Below are 19,931 nucleotides of genomic sequence, written 5' to 3' on the forward strand. Positions count from 1 at the left end.
CCTCCTCCTCCTCCTCCTCCTCTTCTTTCATTTTCCTAGAGATTTGCGTCTATCAAATCCAGTACCCCAGCTCCTGGCACATATAATGAAACACGAACTGCTTTTAAGTGCTCAAAGAAAAGATCAGGACACAAGTCTCCATTTGGGCAAACTGCTGCCCGATTCACAGAGGTCTGCACGGCACAGGAAATGCCAGGTTTGCGGTTACTTTTCCACTCTAACTGCATGCAACTTCTTGTTTTTCACAAGATGGATATGTAGATATGTAGCACGAATAATTAAAAACCCAGAGACAGATATTGGGGTTCAACCTGAAGATCAGAAAAGCAAAGCAGCCAGCCACTGGCTCTTACCTCTACCTCAGACAGAAAATGAGCGATCCTGCCTCCAGGAATCCTCAGATTGAGTCCGAGCTTGAAACCTGTCTCATCCTGCTTTATCTTCCTCTCTAGTGCTGGGATTAAAGGCATACACCACCACCGTCTGACCTGTGTAGCTAACTAGTGTGCCTGCTGGGATTACTGGGATTAAAGGCATGTGCATCTACTACCTCACCTGTATGGCTGACTAGTGTAGGTGCTTTGCACTGATCTTCAGGGAAGGTTTATTTATTAAAACACAAATAATATACCACTATATTTCCCCTTTTTTGTCTAAAATAAAAAAGAAGGCTGTAACTAACATAAGAAAAACTATATATAATAAATATAATAACTATACAATTTATACAGGTAATAAATATATTAGCAATGCCTAGTCCATTAGCATTTGAAAAATTCAGAGAAAGTTATTCTATTATCTATTCTACTTGGTGAATTCGAGTGTTGTACATTATTCCCTTTCAATTATAATTTGTATTAGCAATTCAAAATTATCTTTTAATGTCTCTCAACCTTATATACCTATATTTTTAGTAAATTTCTTTTTTCTTTTTTAGTCTGTTAAACAAGGAAAACTGTAACTTTATCTAGTTTTCAACTCCCTCAGAGAACCAAGAAGGAAATAATACTGAGTAAGCAGGAGGTGTGAGCAAGTCACTTCCAAAAGATGTGAGAATGACAAAAATAGCTGACTGCCTGGACAGTCACACAAGTTTCCGCTGCAAATATGGGGCATCCATCTTTGGCCTACAAGCATAGAATATTTGATAAACTTTTCCATGAAGCAGGATTTTTGAAGGTCTGTCCCACCTTGTCTTGAAAATGTTTGGCAATCACCCTCTTTTGTGTCCTACCTGTCTAATTTGGATGACGTACTGTCAGCAGTTGAGACAAGGACACTTTCTTGTCCAGTGGCTTACTTCTGCCATGAAGACAGTAAACTCCATGTGGAGTTTCTTTGATACCCATTATCTTCTCTGAAGTTGAGTGGTGCTGCCCAGAGCAGACCTGTCTCATTCTCATAAAAAAACTTTGTTATTAAGACATATTAAATGCCATATTCTGTAGATCCCTGAAGTATTTGAAGATGAGCAGTCTAAATTAAAACATATCCCTGTTTGATCTTGAAAACATACCTAATATGACTACAAGTTTGATTATAATAGGTGATTAACTACTAATCATCATTTCCTTATTATCCTAAACAGTTGGTAATAATAATTTTCAAGGATTAAAAATTTGCATTACATTGTGAAATGAGTTGTATAGGTACAATACCTTGAACAAGAGTAGAAATATATGTATAGTATGTGCTAACAAAATTAATCTCAAATTTGTATCAATTTAGAAAATTTGTATATAATATGCAAAATTCAAACCCCTGGTATAGGGGCTGAATTTGGCATCAAGGCCTGCATGAGGCCCCTTTCAGAGTTTCCCAATGGTAAAGGATTTCCTTGAATATTCCTTGTTGAAGTACATTCATCAATCTAATGCCCACATTTGCACACCTGCCACATAATCCAGAAGGGAGGAGTATTCTGAATAGATCATTCTTAGAAAAGCATTGTTTCTAGGAAGGTGTTGTCTACAATCCCTTTTACACTGACCTTGTGTGTTGCAATTATAACACTTGACATTGTGATTTTATTTCTCAAATCTCTGGAAATCACCTCTCCTATCCATGTATCATTATGGCCAAAACATTCAACATTATCTGTATCTCGAATCTATTCCTCCAAAGGTACTGACCTTGCTTTAATGGTCAATAGAGAATTAACATTTTCAAAGCCAGAGATTCAATTATTATTTATCCAGCTTTGAATTTGATATCATTCTATTTACTGCCGAAGTCAATCTTTGTAAGAAATCCGTAAAGGCTTCCTCTGGGCCCTGTATACTTTAGTAAATGACTCAATTTTCTTTCCCATTCAAAGCGCCTGCACAGCATAAATCCTTGGTATGGTCATTATATACAGGTTATATATATATATACCTTTCTATAGTAGCATAATCTCCTTCTTCATGATGTTGATCTAGGGAGATTTTGCTACCTCTAGGTTACTCCATTGCTCAATAATCTTAGCCTCTTCTCTTATTCAGGTACTCCATTATAATTGTGGACCAGGCTCTAAAACACCTTTAATCTATTCTATTCAGTTTTTATAAATAATTCTATTACAAACTGACCATGAGTTTAACATTGCTTCACAAAAGGTGTATGCATGCCAAATGAGGCTATTGCTTCCACGAATCTCCTTAAATCTAACATTGACACAGGAGTTCAGTTAGTTTTAACAGAGCCTCTGCCGTTTGGCAATTTTTGTAAAGTCAGTGGATATATTAAGATTGATTATTTATAAACTTTAGATTGTTCCTCTCTATTCTTATAATGCAATGCTAAAATTGGTTCTCCATTTAATTCCTCTTTTTGGATTTGAATATCTCCATTTTATAAGGTTTTTCTAAGGCCTGTATCTTAGCACTAAAAGATTAGCCAACTTTTTTTAGTGATAAAACAACAATGATAATGCTGATAATGTTTACAATTGACATTTTATAAGTCCCAACTAAATTACATATACTCTCATTTAATTGTTTCATTTTCAAACTGTCTAGCATATTATCATACAGAGGCCCAAATCTTTGTAATGGTTTTCACATTTTTTAATGTGGGAAAAGCTCTATTTTAACTAATTCCTCATTTTAAAAATTTTCAATTTTCTTACCAAATCTGACACTGATGTTGATGAAGATGTGAGATTTATTGCTACTGTGTAGAATAGTAAAAGCCTGATTGGATTTTACTGCAATACTTAGTTTGGCAGCAGCCCAAGAAGAGGGTTCAGGATAATATTTTGATATATCTTAAAAAAGTATCTATACCATTTTAATTTGGCTAGAAATATATGAACCCCTCTTTAAAATATTTACCTAATGTTATTGAATTCAAAAAAGTTCTTAAAAGTGTACTTATTCTTATATATAATGTTCTTCATAATTTTAGGCCCTGGTTCTTATGATATTGCAAATAACACTGTAATTGTCAAGGTTAAAAATACCTGCTTGAAGAAACCAAAGAAAACTGCATTTGGTTCTACTGTCCCTCGAACATTGATCACAGATCAGAAAGAAGTTTCCAGTGGTCCAGCACCTTGTGATTATCAGGTGATATGTTAATGGCAAATTTTTATTTTGTGATTCATTTTTATTTATTTTATTTATTTTTATTTTATTTTATTTTATTTTATTTTTGGGTTTTTCGAGACAGGGTTTCTCTGTGGTTTTGGAGCCTGTCCTGGAACTAGCTCTTGTAGACCAGGCTGGTCTCGAACTCACAGAGATCCGCCTGCCTTTGCCTCCCGAGTGCTGGGATTAAAGGCGTGCGCCACCACCGCCTGGCAAGTTTTTTTCATTTTAAATACCAACCACAATTCTCCCACCCTCCTTTCTTTCACTCCCTCCCCACTTGCTCCCCACCCAATCCCTCATCCACTTCTCAGAAAGGGTGAGGCCTCTCATGGGGAGTCAACAAAGTCTTGCATATGGAGTTAAGACAACACCAAGCCCCTCCCCCCGATTCGAGGCTGAGCAAGGTATTCCTCCATAGGGAATGGTCTCCAAAAAGCTAGTTCATGTGCTGTGGATAAATCCAGGTCCCACTGCCAGTGGCCCCACAGACTGCCCAAGCCACCGAACTGTCACCCACATTCAGAAAGCCTAGTTTGGTCCCATGCAGGTTCCCCAGCTGTCAGTCTAGAGTTGGTGAGCTCCCACTAGCTTGGGTCTGCTATCTTTGTAGGTTTTCCCATCATGATCTTGTTCTCTTGTTCATATAATCCCTCCTCCCTCTCTTCAACTGGACTCTAAGCCCTGGATTGCTTAGCTGTGGATCTCTGCATCTGCTTTCATCAGATACAGATGCAATGATGCCTAACGATATTTTGATATACTCATAAATTGGTGACTACCCCAATTGTCCTCAGAGAGCCTTCTTCCAGTAACTGATGGAAATAGATGCAAAGATCCAAAGCCAAACATTAGGCTGAGCTCAGAGAATTCTGCTGAAGAGGAGGAAAGATTGTAGGACCCAGAGGGCTCAGGGGTATTAAAAATCCCCACAGAAATAGCTAAAGTTGGCTCAAAGGAGCTCACAGAGTCTGAACCAATAACCAGGGAACTTGCATGGGACCGACCTGGCTCTCTACATATATGTGACAGTTGTGTAGCTTGGTCTACTTGTAAGATTCCTAACAGTGGGATCAAGGGCTGTCCCTCAGGTGTTAGGTGGCTCTTTGGAACCCACGCCATGTCACGATGGGTAGCAAGCCTCTTGTCTCTGGCTCAGGAGCCTGTGTCTTCTGTTAGTGCTTGAAACTCACAATATTTGGTAACTTGAAACAGAATATAATAGGATACTCTTATATCTACATTTAATTAACTTATAGACATTTTTATTTTACTGTATTTCTTCTCATTCTCTCAACCACACCCCCCCTACACACACACAGTGTATCTGACAGTCTTCAATAGCTTTCTGGTTTTGTCAACTTATTTTCCATTGAAGTCACTACTTTATTAATGAGTTGCTCAATGAAGAAGTTTAACATGACTATATCTGCTCTAAAGGATTTTAGTCTTTTGATTGGCAGATTGTTTTGTATTTCTAAACTTCATTTCAATCTTTTTCTTACATATCTTTTTATGTATTTAATAAGGTTCACTTTGATACAAGCATATTTTAATTATGATTATAAATTAGGACATTAAATCTACCTTACTGATTTTAAGGGACCTGTAATGAATTTTAGCAGTTTTTTAAACGTTTTGTTATGCTTTGTGTAAAATGTACTATTAGTTCATTAGTTTTAGTTTCCATTGTTCTTCCCATAGGAGGCTTAGTGGCATTCTCTGGTCACTGTCATCCAAATAAAAATAATTAGTCTTATCATTTCTTTAACAGTCCTAACTTAGAGCATTTTTACTCCATTTTGCTACATCATCCCAGACTCTAAATTTGCATATTTTAAACTCTTGTAATATTACTACTTTGCATTGCCTGTATTCACTGGTATGCCATTACCATGTGGCTCACTCCTTTCTGCATTTTCTGGTTTCTGTTGGGAACTTTTTTCTGTCTTCCTGAAAAATAGACACCTTGTGTTTCTCCTTGTATAGGTCGGCTGCTGCTGAGTTATTGTAGGCTTGGGTTGTCTTTAAAGGTCAGTTTTGTATAAAGCTTGAAATTTTGGGGGCTGTGTGAATTTTTAGGTTGCTGGTTACTTCCAGCACTTTAGTGATGTTTATGTGTCTTCTGGTGAGACGTGGGTTGTTCTCCATATTGTTTTTCCTGTGAAGTGAATTTTTCCTGTGATGTTTTTGTGTCTCTCCTTTACATATTCCATATGACTGTGTTACTTTCCTTTCAGTGCATCTGTCTCCAAATTGCAAAGCCGTTTCATCTTGGCTTGCTGTGTGGCGTCAATTTGAAATAATTCCTGTCTGTTGCTTCTACATATATTTCTTCTGCCTGTCCTTTCCCACGTCTTGAATCCTGATGCATATGTATGTTGGATTATTTGTCAGACTCTGAACATCTCTTAGCGTACTTCTGCCTTGCACTTTTCCCCCTATTCACGCTTGTGTGTATAAGCTCAATCTTATATTTTCCTTTTAGTGAGTGATTTGAGGAGCATTTCTGTTAGCAGCTCTTCTCTAAGTTCTGATAAAGTTTACTAGTGTATTTGTCTGGTCTGAAATTAAATTTACGTTGGGAAACTCTTAGTGCTCCAGTGTAATATATTTGTTGGAAATAGATACCTCCAACTTTCCCCAGTTTTAGTGGAAATATTTTAACTTTGTCCTTATTTTCTGTAATATTGGGTTTAAGTTTATCACATGTACTTTTATTGTCATGAGGTATGTTCCTCTAGTCCCATGTTTTTCAGGGCCCTTATCGCTTTACTTTTAGTTTTTTGTCATTTTGACACAAAATTGGGTTTACTGCTAGAACTCAGCATTTTGGCTAAAGGAGTGGATAATTTTATAGAGATAACATGTAAGGATATGTTCAGCTTTTTAGTAAATTAATGTTAACCATAAAATGAATAAAGAAATAGATATATCAGACCCCTATCTACTATACGTCAAATTCTGAAATACAAAATACAGATGTTAAATTATGAAGTGAAAACAGTGAAGTCCATAAAGATGGGGCTATAAACCGTTATCCTTTGTGTATAAACATAGAACGTTGCAACTATTTATAAAGTTTAAATGAATCCAGATGAATAAATTAGATTAAATTGGAAGCAGTGCTTCACAGGGATTAATTAATTGTAGATTAAAATTGTAGATTACCCGCTTCTTCTAGCTTATTGATTTGCATCTTCAATGCTTGTGAGAAATTATCATATTAAAAGAGTATTGATCATTTTGCTTAGAAACTGTATTAGTTCAGAACTGCACATAATTAAGTAAAATTTTAGCTAATATGTTTTATGTGTTAATAATAAAGTGCTAATAAATAATGCTATATAATTGAAAATATAAATTTTAATTTTTTATTATTGAGATTGCACTATACGGTTGTGATACTGAAAAGTAATTGATATCTAAATATATTTGGATATAGCTAAAATTAATTCTAATATGTTTATTTTGTTTGTTTGTTTATTTTCCTGTTTTTCAAGACAAAATTACTCTGTATAACAGTCCTGACTGTCCTGGAACTTTCTTTGTAGATGAGGTTAACCTCAAACTCACAGAGATCCACCTGCCTCTATCTTCTGTATGCTGGATTAAAGCCATGTATCACCACACTCAGCTTGTTACTTTTAATTTTTGAAATTATAGTAAAATTGCATAATTCCACCATTAGTTGCTTCTTCCAAGCTCTCTCATACACCCCTACTTGCTCTCTTTCAGATCCATGGTCTCATTTTTCAATAATTGTTGCTATATGCATACATATATGAATATACATATAAATTACTAATTATGTATATAAAACCTGCTTAGTCTGCTTAATGTTACTTGTATGTTTTTTTTCAGGGCTGATCATTTGTTATTGTAAACCCATTGATGTGCTCTTCCGTGGAAACTACTATTTATCTTGCTCTCAGTGTTCCTTAGTTGTTTATAGTTCTTAGTGTTGAGGACTCCTGGGCTTTCCCATGTCCACACTAGTATGTCTGTTGCTGTTGCCCTTGTTCAGCCCATGTTTAGGCAGCAATGTTGGTGAGACATTATGGGTGTAGCTTCTGACATCCCTAGGAGACACAATCTCATAGTAGCATCCCCTTAGTATTTAAATAATTTATGATGCTCCATTATACTTAACTACAGGATTTATAACAAACTATTTCCATTTTATTAACTCATTGAATTTATTTTTTTCTTGTATATCCTGTGTAAAATTTAAATTTTGAATCTTTGTCTACTTCTATTAGTGGGGCAATAATATTGCAAAGCTTCATTTATTGAAAGTTTATTGTTTCTAGTGCTAATTACATAAAGTAAGTGACATACTCTTTTAACTCTTTGTTTTAACATGCTTTTTTTTATTTTGAATTCACAGGTTGGTGGAATTCTTGATGAATTACCCAACTTGATTAACGAAAATGCTGCTTTGTTGTCAAGAACAGAAAGAATTCCAGTAGTGCCAGATACGGTAAGGAGAAGCCTGTAATCAAATTTACCTGCAGCTTTCCAAGTGGAGCAGACTGTGTAATGTAGGAATTACACTAGGGACTTAGTTAAGGACCTCAGTAACCTGCTCTAATATCTTTGACTAGCTAGTATTCCCATATTTAGCAAAAGTACATATTGCTGTAAGAGACCAGGTTACATGGATTTGTAGAGTCAGAGACATTATTAACAGGCCATACATGAAAATTGAACTTAATGTGTTGAATTTGAAATAGAAAGTTCACTTTAGATTCAACTCAGTTAAGTCATAAAGCATTTTGTTTATAATTTAATTATATTTTGAAATCCAAGACTCACCAGTTATTCTTTAAGTCCTATTAGCTTGCATTTTAAACTGTTTCTATCTGAATTTTTCTGACAGTTGATAATTTTGTAAATAACTTATACTGGATAAATGTAAGAAATTAAGCAAACTAAACTGAAAAATGAAGTTGACTATTTCATTCAGATTGAATTTATTAAAAAGTTCTCAAAATAAAGTAGTTAAAAATTTAGGCCAGATAATAATTTTGCGATGATTTGGATGTTTGTATGTGCTTGAATTCATGTGCTGACATCTGAGTGTCCAAAATCATTGCATTAGATGAGACTTCCTGGGAAGTGATCAAGTCACATGGGCAGGAGCACCTGGGTCCTCCTAGGACATAAAACCCAGGAGAAGCTGCCATTTGTGGGGACAGAAGCCATGTGACTTGCTGAATCTGACTGTGTTGATAGTGTTTTTTCCAGCCTCCAAGCTGGGAGAATTAGGTTTCTGTAGCTCACAGTATTTTATTGCACTCCAAACTAAGACAGTAAGGTAGGTATATAAGGCATCATTCAAATATTGAAGAATGCAGATCATCTTTAAAATATATTATTGGTGACAAGTTGGCAAAATGGGATCATCAACCAGCATTTAAAAATACAGGTAGCACCTGAGGCAGAGTGCTGCTGAGATCAAACTGCTAAGTCAGAGATGGCTATATTAATTTATAATCTTTTTAGTGGCAATAGAGCTGGTTCAAGAACAGGGTGAATGATGTTAAGGAAGAAGCAAGAACAACAATAATTACTGTTGTTGAGAAATTGTTGGAAGTCATAGGAATTTGTTGAAATCCAGAAGTGAATTTTTTATGCATTAATTGACAATCTGAGATAGGATTAAAATTAACACTAGGTTCTATTTAATTGTTTTGTAATTACGGCTTCAAAACATGGCCCTATCCCTATGTGAAGAACAGCAGGAAGTCAGAGAGGGAAGAATCAGTTGCTCCCGTGAGAAAAACTCCCACAAAGGTTGTTTAATCCCAAGTGATCATCTCTAAACACATGTACATAAAAGCAAAGCCTACCAAACTCAGCAGGTCGTATATTCATGTGCACGTGTATATACATAATAGTAGACATGTAAAATGCTCATCAAAGAGGAGGTCATGTATTTGGGAATGGGAGGAAGGAGTTGGAGAACAGTGAGTGAGAGATTTGGGAGAGATAGATGCAGTGCTCATGTGTGAAATTCTCAAAAAGTGCTGTTAAAAAAGACCACTTAGAACCATCTAGTGGCTTCTGGAGCTGTGTTTGACTTTTTGTAGTCGTTCAGTGACTGATCCACCCCAGTAGCTCGTTTCTGCATCATGGAGAGTTCTTCAGTGCTTAATTGTCATATATACACGGGGTCCACAGTGAAGCATGCCGAAAGGAATCCGCGACTGAATGAAGACTTTGTTTCAGATGGCTTTAGAGCTATGTCATAATACTGGAGGCAGCAGGGACAAACATGTGATGTACCTGGGGCACTGCAGGAGTGCACATGTGTGCTTCACTGTGTGGAGAAAGATGCTGTGGCTGAGCTCTTAGGGAAGAGGTGGTTTTTTTTTTTTTTTTTTTTTTTTACCTTATCACACTCATGTTGTTGTTTGTCTTTCTTTGTAGATGGGAACTTATTTTTAGTATGGTCCTAATCTTTTAAAAATTTCTTTTACTTTTTGATATTTTAATATAATTTCACTATTTATCCCTTCCTGTCCCTCCTTTCAAACCTTTCCATATACCCCTCCTTTCTCTCTTTCAAAATCATGTCCCTCTTTTCCATTAATTGTTATATACATCTATGCATCTGTATAAACAGTAGATGTGGAGGTCAGGGAACAATTAGTGAGAATTAGTTCTCTTTTTCATCCTGTTGGTTCTGGGGTACTGAACTCATAATGGCCCCCCTTTCCACCCACTTAGAGTTGTCTTTGCAGGTGCCACACACTTACTAGTAAAGTACTGAATGAAAGGAAAGCACTCTTTAGTCAAGGAAGCATTGCTTTTAAATCCCTTCTATAAATGACAATACTATGAAAATAAATGCATGTATAATGAAAGATATCAGTTACTACACTCAAAACAGATTTGAAATAACCTCTCAATGCCTGAAACAATGGGATTCATTGTGTAATTTTGACTTCAAAATGAAAATATTTAGCATTTTCTTTCTCTCTCTTTCTCTGCACACACACACACACACACACACACACACACACGAAACAGCAGGATATATTATTGTAAGTGTTCAAGTAATTTTGGATAAACATACAAAACTCCCTCTGACTTTGGTTTCAAGTAAAGACAGCTAACAGACATGCTTCTCTTTCTTGTATACAGTCTCAGTGAAGTCCTTGAAGTTTCAAAAAATAAAAACATTTTAGTGTAATAAAAAGCAGTTATTAGGTAATGAAAAAACAGAATACAAGAGATGACAGGACCATTTGTTGTAAAAAATGTACAGTTATCCCAAGGTGAGTGAAAATATGAGTTTTTAATATGAAGATCCCACAAAAATGCCAAGAAACATGGAATTTAAGGTCTTTTTGTACAGTCTCATTCATTTTCAGATAAACATAAATAAAAAAAATACCCTTAAAGCTGCCGCAGAGGAAGGTACCATGCACAGAGAGATGGAAACACGCCGGGAACAGCGGCTGCTGCACAGTTAGTAATTGCTCAGAGTGCAGAGAAAGCAGAGGGGTGCAGCTGCTGATTTGTGCAAGGAAATAATTTTAGATATAGAATTTTGCATCCACTCAAAATTTCAATGAAGAGAGCAAATAATATGATTTTCTGTAGCCAGATTTTTATTTGGGCCATCAGCTCACAAAAACCGACAAGAAGACTTATTGTTAATTATGCAAGCCTGACCTATAGCTTAGGGTTGTTTCTAACTAGCTCTTATAAGTTACCCAGTTCTGTTTATCTATGTGCTTTATTTATCTCTTTATCTTATTTATCTATAGCTCTATTTATCTTTGAGCATGTCTGGCTCCCTCTGTGGCCTTTTGGTGACTCTGCCTTTCTGTAGGTAAAGTATTCCTGTCCTGTCCGTCTGCTTCCCAAATAACTGACTTGGAGACTTAACATTAATTATAAATGCTCAGTCAATAGTTCAAGCTTGTTACTACCCAACGCCTACATTTAAATTAACCCATATTTCTTGTCTGTGCTTTGTCACATGGCTTGATACCTTTTCACAATTCGGCATGCCTATCTAGCTTCTCCTTACAACCTGCCGGCAGTGGCTCTTCCGACTCTGCCTTTCCTCTCCCTCGCACTCTCTTGCTCTTATTTTCCCTCCTAACCTTTTCCTGCCCAGTTGTAGGCCAGTGAGCTCTTTATTAGCCAATGATAATGATACCTATTCATAGTGTACAAAAAAAGATTGCTCCACAGGACCTTTCTTCTTCCCAGAGCTCTCTCTTTCTCCAGAAGTTTCTGCTGTATCTCCTACCTAGCTATTGACTATTTAGCTTTTTATTAAATCAATCACAGAGACATATCTTTACATAGTATAATTAAATATCTTGCAAAAATTTTCCAGCTTGCTAAAGTACAGTAAGTTTAGTACCTTTATGTGCCCTGAGACGGAGCTGATCTGGTAAAAATTAACAAAAGAGGCTAGAGGAAATTAAAGAAGGGTTATATGAGCACAGAGACAAGTAACGGAGCATTTCCTGCATAAAATGAGGAAAAGTGAAAATAAATTTAAATGTGGCTATATCTTAGCTCATGTGTGAATTATATATATGTCCAGAAGCAGGAGTATGGGGGCAGATTTCGTTTACTTTCCTTTGTGTCTAGTTATACCACTTGGGTCTATACAGAACAGTAACAACTAAACAAACCTGTTCTACGTTGGAGGACTCAATTAGAATTAAAGATGTAATGCAGCCATAGGAACTTAGCTACTAGTAATAAGAATAACAAAATCAAAGTGGGTTGAGAGGCAGAGAATGTGCCCAATTTCTCATTCCCCAGTGCAGTTGATGGGCCACCACAGTTAGACCTGATTTTAACATTTTAACCTGGAATGATGAGTGCAGATAAGAAACAAATAAAACCCCACATAGTTAAAAACAAACAAACAAACCGACCAACCTTGAGATCCAATTGCTGTTAAAAGGAGGCATATTTTGTAATTTAGCTTAGACTCTATGTGTGCCTTGAATTTTATTTATGAAGTGAATATATTTTAAAATAAAAGTATAAATTGTGCTCGTTGTTGAATATACGTTTAGAATAGTATGCAGACACACCGAATCTCAACTGACTCCTTTTCTGAAAACAAAAATTGTGAATAAAATGAAAAAAGAGCATATTCATGAAATCTCTCAAGAGCTAGAATGAAAGGAGCATGTAGGCCAAAGCTACATTCAGGTGGCTGGAAAGTGGCAAGCGGAGATTCGAGGCTGATTTCACCCCAGGCTTTTGTCCAAGCTCATGAGCTTCAGCTTTATTTTATAGGCTCAGGAATCTCCTTGGGATAAAGTGTTGTCTTAGACACCCTTGATGGGAAATCTGAAGGGATTCATTAATTCATCTCTAATTCAGTCTTAGGAGGGAAATGCACATGTATCTATGATTCCTACCCACTCAAGGATTTAAAGGACAATTGCTTATCAGGAGTCTTCTGGTTTTCATTCTATAATAGAAGGATTGCCCCTGAGAATATGTTATATTTCATTTATTTAATGAGATGAATTATTCAAAACATTAAATACGTGTCTTCCGCAGACTTTAATGAAATTGAGTTTATTAATATAAACAAGAGCTAATACTTACTTAGTGTTTAATTCATACTGTACATCATTCCAGATGATACTACCTAGTTTGAATACCGTAATCACGGTCATCTTTTAATGAGAAAACCAAGGCAGAGTTTAAGGTGTAAAAGGGAGACACTTTAGTGACAAAAGTCCCGTGATGATTTCAGTGTATTTTCCTATGAATTAAAAATTAATTTTGACAGATATAAATACCACAAGAATGTGATTTCTGTGCTCTACAGTGAGAACTGTTTGAATGTGAGTGTTTTAGGGATGTAAGGGCTTCCTGCTTGCTGTTAGTTGGTGGAAACTCACAGAAGAGTCAGAGCCCAGTCTTATTGCTGAGGTTAATTTCGCTCTAGTTATTGAGAGGTGGAAATTAAATAGCGAGTATGAATTCAATAGGGAAGTTATGGGGAGAGTTTAATGTACTTTCCTAGGTCAATTCATGGCTCATTTGGTGATAACCACTATCAAACTTATAAAATTTATAACAATAAATTTAAAAATGAAAATAAGTTGGAATTTATTTCAGTTAGATCTTGAACATTTTTACTACACTTAAAAACATTTACATTTTATCCTATATTTATTTACGTGTGTGTATGTGGGGAGTATGTCATGGTAGACTTGTGAAGGTCACAGACAATTTTTAGGAGTTGCTTTTCTCTTTCCCACATGAGGGCTCTGGGAATTGAACAGCAATTTTCAGGCTTGGCAGCAACCATCTTTACCCACTGTGATGACGAGTTCTATGTCACCTTGATACAAGCTGTAAACACCTGAGGCTGAACAAACTTGGTGGTGTAAGAGTCACCCAGATGGTGCTGTTTTACAAGGCATGAAGGTTTCATTGAGAGCAGCTAAGGCTTGGCACTGTGAGAGGCCGGGGGAGGCCTTTGGTGAAAATGCAGCAATAGCAGTTGAAGGCTCAGGATTAAGGGGTCATGCAGAGAAGCTGAGGCTTGGCAACAGGCAGAGAGCCCAAGAGAGGCTCCAGGTGAAAGTGCAGCCTAGTTGCAGGAGAAGACCCCAGCTACTTGAAGATGCTCATGCTTTGGGATGACCATCAAGGATAGCAGCAGTGGAGCTAGCTGGACCCTAGAAGACAAGCTGTGTGTGCTGCAGTGGGCAGAGGCAGAGAAGAGACCCAGGCCCTTTGCAGGAGCCCAGAAGACTGTGAGTGGATCCATTATTTACACTGTTGGAGTTTTGTTTTGCTTTGTTCAGATCATGATCATTTTCTGGTTCTTTCTTCTTGAAGTAAGAAAGTATTTATTTTTGATTTTACAGGAGCTCACAATTGAGAGAAAACTTTTGTAAATAAAGAGATTTTTGGGGTTTTACAGAGAATTTGCATTTTAAAACAGACCTGATACTTTAAAAGTGTTTGAATGTGTAAGGGACTTTTAAGTTTGTAAATGTTTTGTATTGTGATGTCTTTATTAATGTGTCATCTTGGGGATGCACAAGAAAGGAAAGGTTGTGGCTGAACAGAGATGTGTTTGTGTCAGGCTGAGAAGGGGTCAGCGATGCTGGCCAGTGTTATGTCCACTTGACACAAGCTCTATGTAGTAATATGAGCAGCTGGGCTGCGTCCCCGGCACCCCGGCCGCCTGGCTAGCTCATGCCCCGAAATAACAACACACAAATTGTATTCATTTAACACTGCTTGGCCCTTTAGCTCTAGCCCTTACTGGCTAATTCTGATATCCCGGTCAACCCATCTCTAATAATCTGTGAGCACCGGTCTTACCGGGAAGATTCTAGCCTACGTCCATCCTGGGTTGGAGCTTCATCGCCTGTGCCTCAGAGAGCAGAGCTATCCCCGCATCCGCCCAGGAGCCGGGAGCATGGCGTCTCTGCTCCAGACAGCAGAGCTGTCGAGTCTGAGCTCACTTCCTCTTCCTCCCAGCATTCTGTTCTGTTTACTCCACCCACCTATGTTCTAAGCTATGAGCCCAAGCAGTTTGTTTATTACTTATCCAATGAAATCAACAGATTGATATATGACACTCCCACATCAGCTCTAGCCATCTGTGACGAAGGAGCCCCAGTTGAGAAAATCTTCCATAAGATCAGGCTATACGCAAGCCTGTAGAGCATTTTCTTAAACTAGTGATTCATGAGGGAGGTCCCAGAATGTTGTCACCCAGAAATGGGGCTCATGGGTTCTCTAAGAAAGCCGGCTGGTAAAGCCATGGGGTATAAGCCAGTATACAGCACCTTTCCCTGGCCTCCGCATCAGCTCAGATCTCTGTATCAGCTCCTGCTTCTAGGTTCCTGTCCTGCTTGTGTTCCTGTCCTGACTTTCTTTGATAATTAACAGTGATGTGTAAGTGTAAGCCAAATAAACCTTTTCACCACAAATTGTTTTTGGTAATGGTGTTTCATCACAGCAATAGTAATGCTGACTAAGAAACCCGCTAAGGTATCTTGCTGGTTTAATCACTTGATAATCACTTGTAGAACTGTTCAACTCTGGCTAGGCTTTGTTGGGGAAACTGCATATACTCATACGCAATAGGGTGGCTCTTGGGAACAGAAGGATTGCTGAGGCACACTCTTTCCATTGTGATGGCAGAGTATTAGGGGTGTTACTGTAAGGAGAGTAGGAAGTTGCAGGATATATGGAGAAAAAATATTTCCGGTGATGAAAAGCAGAGAAGCATAGAGGATGGACAATGATGGGAGCCAAGATGACAAAACGTACATTTTTTTTATATAATGTAAACTGAAGAATTATAAACAATGGATAATTGAAAAGTCAAAGAACACTGACGAATCATGAAGATGGCAATACAGAAACTGTGATGATTTCTTGATATTGAGGACCAAAAGGAACCCGGACAGAATTACTTAAGCTTGGAAAGCCTGAATTCTTTTGTAGACCTCTGAAGATTGGTCCCAGGTTAGCTGGTGTCTTGGGCTCAAAATAAAATTATGTTGGCCTGTGACCTAGATCATAAGGATCTGGGAACAGTACAAGGACAGAGATTTCAGTGGACCTATTCTGTGGAGTTGGAGTTATGCTAAAGCTGTGTTTGCTGCCCTTGTCATCTTGATTCCTCCTGTCTTCTACTGGAATGAATACATGCACACGCACACACACACGCACACACACACACACACACACACACACACACACTCATTTTTTATTAGATTATGGCATCCTTTTAAGATTTGCTTTGCTGCTTCATTGGTTTGCTGATTATGTTACTGTATCCTAAGAAATGGTGCAGAATCCATCAGGACAATAGGGAAAGTAAAGGGTATTAGGCATGCTATTTCTGACATACCGAGAAGGGAAAATCACAGTGTACTTGTACATGTCCTATATATCCATTTTAAAGTCTCTGTAATGTTTTTATTTAATGGTGTAACTTCATTAGTTCATGAAGTAGTTTTCAGAAGCCAACAGCCATGTAGTTTCCGTGTTTATCAAAACTTAGCAGTAATACTGAAGATAACTAGCCTGAGAGGTATAATGACCGACCTCATTCTAAATGCCCTCTTTCCTGTCGGACACCCGTCAGTACTTGGTACAGTGAAAAGAATAGAATAATCCAACTCTACACTAGTGTTGTAAGTTGAAGTTTTAAATTACTTTGATTTAGATTATATAATTCTCATATATAAATAATAAATTTAAGAAGAAATAATTATGGCTTAATTCTTTGGCTGATAAAATTTTTTGCTCTTTCACGTGTTTTGAGAATGAAAACTATCCTTATTATGAAAGTGTTACATTAATTTAAAGTTAACAAGGTGATATATATTCTACATGTATCAGAGACTTAAATTATACTGTATTCATGGCTTCCATCCCAGTCTGTTTCCCACATCTTATGCTAACCAGTCATTTTTTGTAGACTGTGGTGTGGGAGTTAAAAGGACAGCGTGTTCAAAACGACTTCCGGATGATTAGTTCAGACCTTGGACTTGCTCTTTAATGTCCTTGATGCCAGGATAGCTGTATCTGCCATCTTTTTATTTGGTATAAGATGGTATTAATGCCATTAAAATCTCTTTATAAGAATGCCTGATTAATGAAACATGACATTTAGAAGTTGACTTTAAATGTCTAATTTCCGTATTCAAGATGAACGTATTCATGAGAAATTAACTTTATCGCAGTATATTTGAGCATTAGGAATTCATTTATCTTTTCAAAATTATCTTTAATGATGAAGAAACAAATGCTATCAGCTTAAGCATAGAGGGAATAAATGTGGAAACCAATTCCTACAGCTAGAGTGTGATCGGTAGACAAATAAAATGCTATAGGCAAAAAGAAGTCAGAGGCCAGCAAATTAAGGAGGAATCAAAAAAAAAAACCTCAGAAATAATAAGATGTCCTCCTGTTAAAAAGCTTGCGTGAAAAATGGCAGAAAAATAAAGCAGAACTATGCTGGAAAACTGTGGCTCTGTGGAAGGGCTGCTGCTTCTGTTGTGAAGGGGACCGAGGACGCTCTGGCCCAGCTGTGCAGATATCACCCAGCTCCTCAGGTTGATCCAGCAGAACAGAAACACGACTTGTGGATCCTGGAATTTTCAAGTGAGAGACAGCACTTTAGAGTCGGGCATATTTCTTTCTTTTGACTGCTCAGCCTCTTTTGACATAAACATGACAGTTCACACGGCATTGCAAGCAGCTTTGCCTCATGGGTTATAATAGCCTTTATATTACAAAAACATTCTTAAATTCTCTCCAAAATGAGGAGACACAAATACTGTATGATCATGTTCTCCATTTTTAGGCAAATTAATCATAGCATAGATAATCTAAATATTTTGTTATTTAAAAACTGAACATCAAGTTTTTGAATTTATAATGACAAATTATGACTTAAATACTAAATTAGTCCATTTTTTGCTGTTATAAATAACAAAATACCAAAGATGGGTAATTTACAAAGAAGAGAACTTTATTTCTTACAACTCTGTCAACTAGGAAGTACAAACCCAAGAGCTTTACAGTTGGCCTGGGTTTTCTTACTGTGCCGTCTTATCATGGAAGGCAGGAGAATGAGAGGCAAACACGGAACAGGAAGGGGTGTTCCAAGCTCATCATTTCTATCAAGAACCCACTGCAGAGAACGAGACTGCCATTGGCTAACAGTGTGAATCCATTTTTCTAGATTGCCTCTTCAACGTCCTTCCTTAAAAAAATTATTACTATTATTACTATTATTATTATTTTGTATCACAACTGCAGTTTCCCTTCCCTCCTGTTTCTAGTCCCTTCCCCCAACTCCCCTCAGACCCTCCTCCATCCGTTCCTCCATTTATTTCAGAAAAGGGCTGGCCTCCCATGAATATCAACCACATAGGCGTATCAAGTTGCAGTGAGACAAGGCACCTCCCCTTGTATTAAGTCTGAATAAGGCAACCCATTATGAAGAAGAGGGTCCCAAAAGCCAGTGAAAGAGTCAGAGATGGCCCTTATTTCCACTGCTAGAAGTCCCACAAGTAGACCAAGTTACATAACTGTCACATATATGTAGAGGGCTTAGGTCAGTCCCATGCATGCTTTCTGGTTGTCAGTTCTTGCCTCTTCATCATTTTTCCCCTCAGTTTCTCTGTGTATACTTGGCTGTTCTAGAACTTGCTCTGTATTCCAGGCTGGCCTCAAACTCATAGAGATCCACCTGCCTCTGCCTTCTAAGTGCTGGGATCAAAGGTGTGTACCTCCATCCAGCTTCATCCCTCCCCTTAACACTGCATTAGGGATAATTTCCTGTTACATAATCTTTGTTCTATCTTAACATGAACATTATTAATGCCTTTTTCCTTCTTTCCCCAGCTTCACAAAGGTATAGTTAATAAGATGAAACTATGTATATCTATGGTATACAGCATGTTGCTTTGATGTATACAAATAGTAGGAAAGTAGTAAAACCAAGCTAGTTAACATATACATCACTTTGAATTTTGTACCGAGAATATTTTTTTAATTTATTTATTTATTAAAGATTTCTGTCTCTTCCCTGCCACCGCCTCCCATTTCCCTCCACCTCCCCCAATCAAGTCCCCCTCCCTCCTCAGCCCGAAGAGCAATAAGGGTTCCCTGCCCTGTGGGAAGTCCAAGGAACCCCCACCTGCATCCATTTCTAGTAAGGTGAGCATCCAAGCTGCCTAGGCTCCCACAAAGCCATTACGTGCAGTAGGATCAGAGACTCATTGCCATTGTTCTTGAGTTCTTAGTAGTCCTCATTGTCCGCTATGTTCAGCGAGTCCGGCCTCATCCCAGGCCTTTTCAGACCCAGGCCAGCTGGCCTTGGCGAGTTCCCAATAGAACATCCCCATTGTCTGCGTGTGGGTTCACCCCTTGCGACCTGAGTTCCTTGCTGGTGCTCTCTCTCCTTCTGCTTCTGACTTGGACCTTGAGATTTCTGTCCTGTGCTCCAACGTGGGTCTCCGTCTCCTTTCATCGCCTGATGAAGGTTAATATTCAGGAGGAGGCCTATATGTTTTTCTTTTGGTTCTCCTTATTTAGCTTCTCTAGGATCACTAACTATAGGCTCAATGTCCTTTCTTTATGGCTAGAAACCAAATATGAGTGAGTACATCCCATATTCCTCTTTTTGGGTCTGGCTTACCTCACTCAGGATAGTGTTTTCTATTTCCACCCATTTGTATGCAAAATTCAAGAAGTCCTTGTTTTTTACTGCTGAGTAACACTCTAATATGTATATATCCTATACTTTCTTCATCCATTCTTCCATTGAAGGGCATCTAGGTTGTTTCCAGGTTCTGGCTATTACAAACAATG

At 37.6% G+C, this 19,931-nt stretch overlaps 1 protein-coding gene across 1 annotated transcript in view; it reads left to right on the forward strand.

Moving 5' to 3' along the window:
- Stpg2 (sperm tail PG-rich repeat containing 2) overlaps positions 1-19,931 on the forward strand; it is a 380,862-nt gene that overhangs the window by 80,470 nt on the left and 280,461 nt on the right. Inside the window, exons 8-10 of the mRNA XM_005357433.3 lie at positions 40-196; positions 3,388-3,548; positions 7,960-8,052. Of these exons, the coding sequence (XP_005357490.2) occupies positions 40-196; positions 3,388-3,548; positions 7,960-8,052 (411 nt within the window). The remainder of the gene's footprint in view (positions 1-39; positions 197-3,387; positions 3,549-7,959; positions 8,053-19,931) is intronic.

Source organism: Microtus ochrogaster, chromosome 21 (assembly GCF_000317375.1).
Source record: "Microtus ochrogaster isolate Prairie Vole_2 chromosome 21, MicOch1.0, whole genome shotgun sequence".
NCBI lineage: Eukaryota > Metazoa > Chordata > Mammalia > Rodentia > Cricetidae > Microtus > Microtus ochrogaster.